The sequence below is a fragment of the Aythya marila genome (assembly GCF_965140915.1).
Source record: "Aythya marila genome assembly, chromosome: 1".
Taxonomy (NCBI): domain Eukaryota; kingdom Metazoa; phylum Chordata; class Aves; order Anseriformes; family Anatidae; genus Aythya; species Aythya marila.
In genome coordinates, this window is record NC_139042.1 from 19,997,499 (window position 1) to 20,010,925 (window position 13,427).

A 13,427-nucleotide genomic window follows, 5' to 3' on the forward strand; every position below is an offset into this window, starting at 1 on the left:
AGAGTGAAATCATGTTAAAGAAGATTTAAGTTGGTATATTAAACTGGAAATCAGCATCTTACCATTTATATATATGTTAGTAACATTAAAGTAGAATGAAACTTTCAGCAGATCTAGGAAACGCAGTATATTTTTGTGCTAGAGGCAGAACATCTCATTAAGCATAGAATCTTAGGTAAGTGAATCGGAATAAAATATTTCTCTATGACTGCAACAGAACCACATTTTAAACTCTGTTCCATATAGATGGTTAATGTATCTTTTCTCCTTCCTTTCTTACCAAATCCAACTACTACAGCCAGCTGTCAGATCTGTTGGAGACATATATCTAGAATTTTCACAAAGATGTAAAAGAGTAGCACATTTCTTCACTCTGAATGCAGCTATAGCACCAGTAATTCCTTTACTTTATGCAAGTCTGTATCAAAAGTAGTTGCACCTGCTGTTCAGCAAGTAACTTGGATGCAAGTTACATACCTTTGGTGATAATTTATACCTAGTATCAATACTTAGGAAACCTGTAGTAGCTCAGAAACAATATGAGAAAAAAACTACTTTGTCTTTTACTTCTATGTGTAAATGTCATAGTTAGGTCCAATATACAGTTTTCAATCCCATCAATGACTGTTTTCAGGAGCAGTTTCTCAAGAAGCAGAGTCATTTCCTGACTTAATTCTGATCCGTGGACATGATTTTTTTCTTGTTAAGGAGTGTATTTTAACACCGGCCACACTGATCTTGGAGCAAATAACTTTGATGGAGCAGCCACAGCCAAAGAATCTTAGTCATTGTTCCTAACTTTAAAAAGGGATGCTACATAAAGCAACTTGTTAAAAGGAAAGAAAATTTTACATTTTCTTTCCCAGGAAGTTCTGCACTGATATGCAAAGAACTTCTTAATGGTGAGGGTGACGGAGCACTGGAACAGGCTGCCCAGGGTGGTTGTGGAGTCTCCTTCTCTGGAGATATTCAAGGCCTGTCTGGACACCTACCTGGGCAGCCTGCTCTAGGGAACCTGCTTTGGCAGGGGGGTTGGACCCGATGATCTCTTGAGGTCCCTTCCAATCCCTACAATTCTGGGATTCAGTGATTCTGTGAAAACTCCAGCAGGTTAAATGTAAAAGCACAGTAAAGGAGTCCTGTTTGGACTTGGTCCTGTTTTTATTCTAGAACCTGGAAAAAAAAAAATAAAAATCTAGTTTTCAGTTGCATCTCTCTAGTAGTTTTGCTTGCTTAGTCTTTTAATTCTGAAGGAAGAGTCATGAATACTGTAAATGAGATTGAAAAGTACAGACATTAGACAAATAATAATTTCTAATATAGCACTTCAGCCTATGCTGTGACTACCTTTCAGCTATTACAGTAGTACTTAAAATGTGCAAAGCTGTTAATTGTGACCGTCTCATGGTTATTATGTAAATTTGCACTGTGGGGTATGCAAATAGTTAATGAGGCCATATGAATTTCTCTGCTGGTTTCAACAAATTACACTGCAGGGATTCATCTCTTTTTAGCTGATGTTACTAGTTTACAATTCAATCTGTAATATACTATATAATATGCAAATCTAAGCAAAGCAGAGTTGGACAAGATTGAATATATGATATTGGAATGATGGAGAGTTGAATTAGAAAATTTTCATCTAGTCATGAGAGTTTCAGTTTTCCCTGCCTTTCTGAATTTAACTTGAAAGTTTTCCATATGGATTCCACGAGTTCTTGATCCTTCCTATATTTTCTTTGAACAACAGGTTTGCGTCAACTGTTTTTCCTCTGGTAGAAAAATACTACAGCAGCATCTATTTCCTATTGCTTAGTCAGTGGACTGCTTCTGTCTCCAGCAAAGACAAAAGTGTGCCTTTTATTGCCTGCCTGAATGCCACCAAATTGTGAAGTCAGAGTCTTAATGTACTTCTGATGTTCATACTATATAATAACACCCTTCTAGCTTGATGCATTATATGAAAACATTAATGAAGATAATGTTCCATGAAGACACTATATGCAGACTGTATAAGTAGTTCTCACCTGTCTGAGTTGACAGGTGGTTTTATTTCAGCTTACTGTTCATTTATAATGACAAAAAAAAAATCAGGGAAGGTTAAAATGATTCAAATGGTGTTTCTACTGATCTGTTTTAGTTTAGCACTCTATCACCTCTTTCATCCCCACACGTACTCTGAATTTTCTTGCATGTGAATGAATATGCTTCAGGTAAAAACTGAAGAGTAGAAGTACTGACGACTGAAGTTCCTTTTCAAAAGAATCTATATAACATGAGCATCAGTGGTGCAAATTTCTTCATGACACTTCACCATTTCTTCTTAACTCTGACTTAAAAGAGTATCTCAAATGCTTTTTATCTCTTTGCTGAAAGCCCCAGTACAGTTAGAAACAGTCTAAAGATAGAAAATGCTAATAATTGTATAATTATTAATGGAATTACAGTTGTTTATATTATTAACCAATTAAAATTTGCTTTCTAATTGTTTATTTTTATTAGTTGCTTCATGACAGTATGATAAAGTACTATAGTAATACAGATTTGAACTAAATATTAAGGAGAACTTTGTTCAAGAAAACAGCAGCCATTTGTGAATAAAAACAGTGAAAACGCATTTATATATATTTTTTTAGTTGAAATAAAAACCCCTGTGATTTCTTATTTTAATTGAAACAGTATTTTAGCTTCAATATTCATTACACAGAATTCCTGAAAATAATAGGATTAACAAGTTTCTACTCATGCTTGCTTTCCCAAGCAGGCTTACAGATAAGTTTGTAAATTCCTTCTTCAAAAGACAGCTGTCGTAACTGAATATTCCAGATCTGTCAGAATATCCTTTTGAACTTGAGGTCCAAACTAACCTGAAACCAATGGCAGCATTAGTGATGGACAGGCTTTCAGATTCTAGGGATTAATGTAAAAAAATCCCAGACCACAGAATCACATAAACACAGAGGTCCATTTGCAAATCTTCCTTGAAAAATGTGTGGAATAGGTCCAAGGAAATGTTCTTTCATGGCTACACATCTTCAGAGGGCACCTTTAGTAGCACAGTGTAAAGAATATATAGATGTTTCATCTGCAGCTCATACACATATTCCCACAGGCATGAATGTCGTGCATTACATGCAGCACTTTTAAGTAACCTCTGAAAACATGAGAAAATCTCACAGGGTCAGAATATCAGCAATGTCCAGGTTAGCAACATTTTATATCTATCATTTAAAATCTATGACAAATCTTTTGTCAGTTAATTACCATTCATTATCTGTTTTAAATCAGCAAATGGATAAGAAATAATCACATAAAAATGGGTTCCAGTAAAACAGGTGTAAGTATTGGAAAATACTTCCAAATAGTAACATATCACTGTAGAGCTAGATCCCATGAATTATTTCTGCATATACAAAAATCTGCAAGGAGTATGCAAATATTTGACTGTAATCCTATTTAACTTCTGTTCAGGTGGGCCCAAGTGTAGGAACACCGAAAAATTCCACTTCCCATTAAACAGAAGACTGTCATTATTATGCTAATGTCATCTGACATGATCCAAATAATTCATACTTTCATCATCCATTTGAATTATGTCAGAATTTTCATTTTGAAACTGAATTACCATTTTATCAGCGATATAGGTTGCCAAGACCACTTTACTCTGTAGTTCATCACAATGTGCTGCTTCCTTGTAGAAGAGTATAAAAGATAGTAGTTAACAAAGTCATTGCTCATTTTTTTAAACTGCCTGGTTCTCCAACTGACTTGTGTACACTCAAGTGTCTAAGTCACCATTTCTTTCTAGGTGTCTGTTTAGTGTACTCCTGCACAACTGGTGTTCAGTTTCATGGTTATTCCATTTAAAAATCACATTCTTCATCATAGTACTAAATACCTATTGTTTACCTTCTAAGAGTCTTGACTTTTGTTGGACTTCACCAACCAACTATAAGATATCCTTGTCTAAGGCTTTTCCTTTCAGCCCAGACTTGTAAAACAGCACTGAGCTATAAAAAAAATTCTCTCTGGTTTCTCCATGCAGGTCTAAGAGTATTCTCCTACGTAATTTCAGCTCTGGAATGTATAAATTGGTAATATCATCAGTCATCACAAAAACCCAAATCTGTTTATTCTTAAAAAAAAAAAAAAAAAAAAAAGTCCAATGATATTAATTCCTAAAGGGTTTCAGTTTCAATTGCTTGGTACTAATTCTTTTAGAAATCATGAAATATTATATTAACTAGGAAAGTTGTATATTTTTCAAAGCAGGCAGTTGTCTAGGCCTGCATTAACCATTTGCTGGGACCAAAGCAATTTTCAGAAGTAGTAATGCTCAGGAACAACAGAACTGTTTTCTGTCAGGAAAAAATAATTTGTGGAGGGAACAGAGCTGCACTGGGAGATGTCCCCTGTAGAATTTCTGAAGGGCTGAAAGCAATCACAAAACTCATAGTTTTTTTGGTGAAATGCATAATGGATTTTAACCTTGCCTCATTAAACAGCAGTACATAATACATTATGTATAACACCCCACACACTCACACAATAAACATTTTACAACAGAGTAAAAACAGAACAGCAGAAAACAGGAATCGAAGGAATCCTATCTTCTTGTTAAATTACATGCTTCTGGAAATCATTCCAGTTGGAATTAATCTGACCAAATACTTATGTCTAAAGCATGTAGGTGTGTACATATAAATGAATAAGTCATTCCAGGCTCTTTATTTCTCTTTTTATGGAGAGAAGTTAACCATGTTTAAGGTGCAGTTCATTGGAGGTGTGAAATACACATCTAAAGTTAGATAAATAATTCCCAGCAGGGGTGAATCTATCTCCATTGATCATAAAAGGAGTACAAGTTGACTGGCTCAGATATTGAAAGCTAAATTACTGATCTCTAACATGGTGAGAGGAATCTCAACCTCAGAGATCACTGTGGTGAGACTGGTGTAAGAATGTGAAGAGCCAAGAATTAATTTATTCTTTATCAAATTGTGTTTTTACTGAGAAATTTATCTTGAGGATGTAATGGACAGCAACACTAGAAACAGGAAAAGCACAGATGTCATACCTAGAGATTTGTTGTTGAAAGCTCAGCTAACTTCATGGGATTTTGCAATTTCTAAAGAATGGCACATTTTCTCACAGCCCCATTGAAATAACCCTCTAAGTATTCTTAGAAGCAGATTTTATCTTTTTTCTCCTCAAAAAATAAGCCGTCTGTCTTGTGAAGGGGGCTTACATTACTACAGAAATTTCTGTAGCTGTTATCTGTCTTGTTTCTTGTTATACCGGTATTTACCACATATGTATGCTAAAGGAAGCAAAAGTGACTCAGAGGATCCCCTGTGTTAGGATATTTATATTATATATAGAGATATGTCCTATTATATATAGGGATATATCCTGTGTTAGGATATTTACATTATATATATGTATATATGTTAGGATATTATAATAGGACTTTTGCAGGGTACTATAATCTGAGCAAAAACTGTGCCACTTATTTCTCCAAATACATGTCACCAGATTACAGTTAAACGCATCCTGTCCTCTAAGTTACAGTTTTCAGGAGAGAACTGCATGAAAGTAAGGATAAAGGTTTTTCTAAGTATTTTATGCAGTCTGTCATATGTATAAATGTCCCAATTTGTTTTACTTGGCAGAGCATGGTAAAGTAAGCTTAACATAGAAGGCTACCTCAGTGTTAATGACTTGGTTTGTTATACAATGATTAGTGGGACAACAGTAAAAAAAAAAAAAAAAAAAAAAAAAAAAAAAAGGAACTCATATATGAACAGGATCCTATTATCCTATTATCAGGACTGGGTGCTTGAATAATACATGGAATAATATAATCTGGTATCTTTAAGCAAATGTAGTTCACTTGGTAAATATTAAGTACCATCCTGTAAGTCTACAGTGTTTTGCAGTAATGTTAAACAAAGTTATTTCAGAATCTGTGATTCTCCACTGATCATTATACTACTTTCAGTATTTTCTGCAAAGTAAGCATTTTTCTGCACAGTATCATAAGCAACTGTGACTGATAGCAGCAACAAATTAATGAGAATATTATATTATAAAGGCAGTAACACAGTTACATTATGAAGTGCTGATGATAAGTCTCATTTTTAATATGGATAAACAACAAATTATAATTTTGAAATATTTTTGAAGGAAATGCAGAAAAAAGATGAACAAAGCACATGTACAGAGATTGCATAAACTTATGTTTAATTGTAAACTCACGTTGTGTTATCTGGCTTATAGCTTGATAGGAAGCTATATAAACAAAAGATAATGTATTTCTAACTATGAGGGTCAGTATTGAGAGCCACAAGCTTGTTACAGACACTGTATGCCTCTGCAGGAGACTAGAACGGAGCTTCTTTAATGACAAAGTAATTCAGCAGCTGCGCAAGGATGCAATTTAATCAAATTTTGAAAAGTGTGTGTGCAGAGCACAGTGATCTAATTCCCAGGAATAAGTTCAGAATTGAGAATAGACCTGGTGTGGAACTTGTCTGAAGGCACTCGCATCTGGAAACATTACATTGTAGTAAAGTTGACCCATTTTTGGATGTAAGATGCCTGTGAATATTCCTGGCTCACAGGAAATACCTGAACTTACAGTCCCTATTTTCATTTTGACATCCATGGTTGTTTGTTTGCTTTTTCATTTTATAGCAGTGGAAATGGGACAGATGTTACCCACTGCTGTTCTTGATACGCAGCTTCAGCTGCTGAGGTTTTATTCTCATGTCTGAAATGTAAACTTTAATGAATGTTTTGAATTGTTGGTGATCTCTGTGCTGTAAAGGTGGAAATTAGTGGATATCTTTATGGTTTAAGGAAGCATTGTCTGGTAAGATTTCTTTAAATTCAAAAACTGCTTCTTTAAGACCTGTAATTTAAAGTTGTATAAACTAAATAAAAGTATATAATGTTTTCACTGTTAATATGTCTGTGTGAACATCTAATAAATTAAGAAATCATTATTTCCTTTACATTATTAAGAACTATTTTTTTTATTTACATATAGATTCTGAAGCTTAATATATTTTGTCATTCCAGTGTTACACAGTTAAGTTTTGCAACACAAAGAAAACACATTTTTTTACTGAATTGAGGAAAGAATATGTAGAAGTGTTTTAAACCTGTACTTGCAAAGCACTTCTAACACATCTAACAGTATTTTTACAGTCCAATAATTTTGTTCTGTGAGCTGCAGATATAATCCTATTAAATATTTTGTGAAGGGAGATTCAGAATATTATGAAAAATTGGAGAATACTGTTACCATCCTATATAGAATAACTTTGAGCCTCCTAAAAATAGTTATTAATACATTTCACATATTGAACATATATTACATTGTGCCAAAAAGTAAGATGTAACTGTAATTTTAATGAGAGCAGATGAAAATACTTTCCAACTAAAACTTTGTAACAATGTCTGGTTTCTAGTAAGTTACTATTATAACTATGTCTTCATATTTTCCTTGTTTTTTATATACATATTTATATACATAATTTAACTCAAGTAACTAAGCAGTCTCTTTTTTTTTTTTCTTACACAGCAGATGGTACGTGAACAATACACTACAACAACACCAGGCACTAGCCTAGAGAGGCCAAAGAATGAGTACGTCTACAAAATTGGAATTTATGGCTGGAGAAAGCGTTGCCTCTACCTGTTTGTTCTTCTGCTGCTAATCATCCTAGTTGTGAATTTTTCTTTGACAATTTGGATTCTTAAAGTGATGTGGTTTTCTCCAGTAAGTGTCCTTTTTAATTTTCCATTCTTTACATATTCTCTTCCTGCCTCACCATTTCCTTTATTTCATATGTACCTCAGCTTTTCTGTTTCTTATTAATTGTAATTTTTACTTGGGTTGACATATGTGTGGTTTATCTTTGAACATATCTATTGATCTGTAATTTCTTTATTAGCATTAATTTTCAAAATATTGAGGTTGTTGATACCTTTTATTGAAGTGGGTTCTAACTACTGTGAAGAGAATGTATTTTATTGTTCTATCATAGTCTGTTTAGTTTATATTTTATAAACATGTGCTGTCATTTTCTCTTATACACTAGAATTGACTAGTGTTAAAAGATTGCTCTCAGGTGCTGTTTTTTTCTTGTTTTAATTCTCTTGTTTATCAGCATCTAAAATTTAACAATTTATTTGACCAATTAATTAAAGCTCAGAGGTAATTATTATTACTTCATGCCTGAGGCTAAACAGATGTATTATTCAGGAAAAAAATGTAATAACTTTCCACTGCCATATGTGTTTTAATATTTATAATGCAATTTTGTGTGTAGTAGATTAGGGGGTAACTTACAGAAGTCTGCAAGATATAGCTTTAGTCAGAATGCAATAAAATGCATCAGTGAATATCAAAGAGCTAATTTGTCCCTAATAAGCAGTTGTGATATAGAGATGATATGAGTAAACTAGTTACAAGAAAAACAATAATAGTTAATTCCTACAGCTCTGCCCTGCTATTGAAGAAAATTGCCATTATCTATCATTGTTACACCTCTGTCACTAAATGGAGGGTATTAGAACTTCACAGAAACATTTCTACACTTTGCGTTCTCTTACTATAAAGAAAATAGGTTAATTTTAAGTGCTACTTGCTAATATGTACTGCTGCTTGAATTTCCATCAAGTTTCTTCCCCCACATAATTTCTTTTCAGCAGTGTTACTGCCGTAGAAATTACAGTGTGGAACATCTTAGATCATGTATAATTTTTCTGTTATGCAGTTCACATGAAAGATGAGCACTTAGTGTCTGCATATCATGAATCACAGGAAATATGAATAATTGTTAAAATAGTTTTCTGTGTGGCTGATATTTTTAAGCAGTTTTTAAATTTGTTTTCCATTGGCTTGGTTTCTCTGTATGAAATTGAGTGTTTCTTCTCTAACATCAGTCAGGACTAACAGAATAGTCTCAGAAACTCCACTTCAGGAACCACTGTCTCCTACTAGGTGTCTGTGAAGAAGGCACTAAACGGGTCAAACTGCTGAAGCACAACATCCTTATGCCATGGCAACAAGAGTGGTTTAATAACAGCTCAAGTAGGGCAGGCTTATACTCTTCTGATGGATGGACTGTGCATGCCATGGCTATAAGGATTTTCTTAATTCTCTGTTAAAAAATCTGTATTCCTGACATACTCTGACAGTGAAATAGTGACTTAACTGCAACGCTGTCCTCTGTAGGGGTTAATTCTAGGGAACTACCAAACTCAGTTCTAGAACGAGAGTAATAGTTGGGCAAAGTAGAGGTGTATGTCACAATTCTTGGCAAAAGTATGTGCAACACCATTAAGAAATGGAAAAATGTTTTAGTATCTTGTCAAGATAAGAAGCAACTCAGATGATACCAGAAATAACATCCAGAGACGTGCTGCTAGCCTCTCAGAAAAGTCCAAGAAAGAGTATAGGGTATAGTAAGAGTATAACAGGAGTATACTGCTTGTTCAAGTCTGGAAGTATAATCGAAGGATCACAGTCCTTTCCTGTGTCTAAGGAAATACTGTTTGTAAAGAGTGAAGGTAACAGTCATAGAAGTCACCAATACTATGACCAAATGATTTTCCTGATGAAAATAAGCTTTTATGCCTCCAATTTTCAGTTAACCGTTAGAAAAAAGAGTGGTAGCAGTATATTTTAAGAAACTGTTTTTTATCGTTCTTGAGTTCTACCCACAAATGGTATTTGCTATCTAAGAAATCAGTTGATTATTATATACCCAATACTTACCCAACTAAACATTCTCATTATTGGGAAGAGGTTAAAAGTAATTGTGAAATATCCTATGCAGTCATCAGTTATTTGGCAAATATTAGTCTGTTAGCTGTGATGATACTTTTTATATTTATTATGTATTCCAGGTATACTATGTAGACATTATACTACTTATTATGCTTAATTATAATAATAGATACTTTGTTTTTAACATATACTTAAAGAAGTATTCCGTCCTAGTTTTAAAAAATACATTTAAATGTCATCTCTGTTAAAAATATCAGATTAATAACAAACAAAATTTTAACAACTGTTTCTCTGTAAAATAATATCAGGAACAATCTGTATTATTCTTTCTAAGGTTGATAAACATATTTAGAAGAAAAAAAAAAAACACACACATGAGGAGTATTTAAAAAGGTATTTTACTAATATACTTTAGAATATACAAGCATCATATGATCATACGTTATATCCATTAATAGATATAGATACAGATAAAAATAATAATGGAACTCTGAACAGAGTTTGCATTGGCTTTGGCAATGTAGAGTTCTATGGCAAAACAGAGTTCTATGGCTTTGGCATAGAATTAATTCATGGATACACCTTCTGTCTCAACGCCCCCCCCAGAAAACGGACAGTATGATAAATACTAGCAAACAAGCTAACCTGATAAAGGAGAACACGAACCAGACATAGACATGCTGCAAGATGAATAGATTTTAATCTTCTTGTAGAAATTCAGAAGGATGATGAAAGACAGAGACTTTTCTGAACTCCATTGTTTGAGAGGCCTTCAGAATTTAATAAGCATCACTACACTGAACAGAATTTCATTCAATTTCATAAAAACTAGGCTAAAAGGGAACAACCTGAACATAGAATGTATTCCTTTTCTCATAGTGCTCCAATTCCATAGTATATGAGTATCTCCAGGTTGTGCAGATTGATTTATGAGTGTCAGATATGGCTCACTCTTTTTTTCATTTTCTTTCCCAGAGTTTGGGGGAACAGGGTCTCAAGTTATTTAGGGAGATGAGGGAAGTAAGCTATGAATTCTTTATATTCATCTGTTTTAGAGAAGACAGGATTAAGTATTTATGCCTTCAGCTTGGTGAATAAGGTGAAATAGAACAATTTAAAAACTGGAACTACATGAAAATTAGAAAGTTGGAAAAAATTGCAGGTGGTTGCTGTTTTGTTGGTGGTGTTGGTGGTGTTTTCCCGTGGACATAACATATCAAAATTGCTCATGAAATGGAAATTCCAGATTTCATTTTTTTATGTATTGAGGCTTTCTGAGAACTAAAGGGGACTGATAGTCCTAAGAGTTTAAAAACTAAGAATCCTAAGGAATTTGGGGCTGCAACAGGACCAGGATGTCAGAAGACGTGAGTGATTCTGAGGGGTCTGATAGTTCTGAAAAGGGGGACTTTAACATCCCTGACAGCTGCTGAAAGGACAAATATGGCAGGATAGAAGCAGTCAAGATTTCTTGATGGTGTCTGGAATAACTGATGATTATGAATACTGGATGGGCCAACTAGAGGCAACACACAGTAGGATCTGCTACTCATGAACAAAGTAGATCTAGGGAAGTGTGGTAATCAATGGCAGTATTTGTGAAATAGTGGAATTCAAGATCTTGAAGGGAATGAGGAAGGAGAGTAGCAGAGTACAGACCCTGGACTTCAGTGGTGCAGATTTGGTTTATTCCATGTGGGAGACAGAATCCCAAGGGAGGCAGATCTGAAGGGTGAAGTTACTCAGGAAAACTTACTGACATTTAAGAACAATATTCTTCAAATGCAGGAATGATCTATCCTGAAACTCAGGAAGATTAAGTAGTCAGGCTTATGTAGACAGTGTACTCATAATGGAGCTCCAATGCAAAAAGCAATGTAGAATAGTTGGAAGCAGGGACAAGCTTCCTAGAAGAAATTTAGAAACATTGACTGGGCAAGCAAATGTATCAAGCTTCATGTGTCAGCAAAGCCAAAACTCTGATTTATTTAAGACTTTCAGGGAACATCAAGGGCTTGTTCTGTTGCATTAGTAGTACAAGAACAAGGAAAATGTGTGTCCATTACCAAACGGGACAGCAGACACAGACAAGGCTGAGGTGCTCATTATTTTCTTTGCCTCTGTCTTCACCAGCAAGTTCTCCCAGGCCTCTGCTTAGTGAAAGGAGAACTACTAGCAGTGCATGAGGGCAGAATCAGAGATTGTTTGAAAGACCTCAGCCTACATAATCCTATGGGACCAGCTCGTCTGTGTCCATGGGTGCAGAGAGAACTGTCTGATGGCCTTACAAACTCATGTTTGAAATTTTATGGAGACTGCAGAGATCCATGATAACTGGAAGAAGGCAAGTGTTGCTTGTCTCCCCATCTTCCCCCCTCCCCCCCCCCAAAAAAAAAGTCCAATGAACAGCCTAGGGAATTACAAGCTGCTCAATCCCACTTCAGTTCCTGTGAAAATGGTAAAGCAAGTCCTCTTGGAAGACATTTCAAGGTGCATGAAAGAGAAGAGGATAAATGAGAACAGTAAGCATAGATTTAGTAAAGGTGTATGATGACTGACCAATGTGATTACATCTGTGATAAAATGTCCGGATTTATAGATGAGGGGAGGGTACTGTATGTCATTTACCTTGAATTTAGCAAGGCTTTCAATATTCTTCCACAGTATTATTGTATCCTAGTTGCCCACATGATGGGCAACCAGATGGGTTAAAAAATCGACTGGATGATCAGGCTTGGAAGATAGCCTGTACATGTAGTTCTGCCTCCCTTGGGGTTTCCAGGCAGCAACAAAGCCAACAGATCCTGTGTGAGCAGGGGCAGAGCCAGAGACTGAGGGAAATGATTATCCCCCCTTTACTCAGCACTCATTAAAGCACACGTACAACATTGCCTCCAGTTTTGAGCCCCCCAGTAGAAGAGTGATATTGACAAAATGTAGGTTAATTTTCGTTTTTTAGAAGTTTTATCTTGTGCTTGTCCATCTGATGTTGCCAAGAGAGAATATCATGTTGTGTTTTTTTTTTTTCTTTTAATTGTATTATACTGGTGATTTTACACAAAAAACTCATTTTTAATATATCCTATGCTTCTGAGAAACAGAAAAGAAATGCTTCATGGGAAAAATATGTATTAGTTTCCTCTTTTACTTTGTTGTTTTGTAATTGATAAAAATGATTGTGCAATTTTAAAATGATCCACTGACTCTTAGCTTATAACATTTTAATTTTAAGGCCATCACTTAATGGGCTAGGTGCTGTCATATGAGATTAAAGTTCATCCTTGTACATACTATCAGATCCTAAAATACTTAACTAGGAAAATACTGAATATATTGAATATAAGAATATCCTTTACTCTCATTGTTCTTTTTCAACTCCTTACTGTGGTATAGCCTACAAAATTGGGCATCTGTCAGTCTTTCTAATTTAAACTTTTAATTTATATGGAATAATTCAATTTTTGTTGGGCTAGAGATAACACTTGATTTAACTGTCAGATGATGATGGCACTTATCTTGGAGACAGAGGCTTCTGTTGTAGCTTCTGTTCCAATTACTATTTAATGAATTTATATGAAGAAAACTAGAAAAACAAAGTAGAAAAAGAGTTTATAACATTCATAAC

General features: G+C 34.6%; 1 protein-coding gene across 5 annotated transcripts in view; it reads left to right on the plus strand.

The window, feature by feature from the left end:
* Positions 1–13,427, plus strand: part of SGCG (sarcoglycan gamma) — a 140,007-nt gene that overhangs the window by 66,084 nt on the left and 60,496 nt on the right. For 4 of the 5 annotated variants that reach the window (XM_082780437.1, XM_082780438.1, XM_082780435.1 and 1 more), the window contains one exon: positions 7,589–7,786. In XM_082780437.1, the coding sequence (XP_082636563.1) occupies positions 7,592–7,786 (195 nt within the window). In that variant the 5' untranslated portion in view covers positions 7,589–7,591. The remainder of the gene's footprint in view (positions 1–7,588; positions 7,787–13,427) is intronic. The other variant, XM_082780439.1, reaches the window with a different exon arrangement.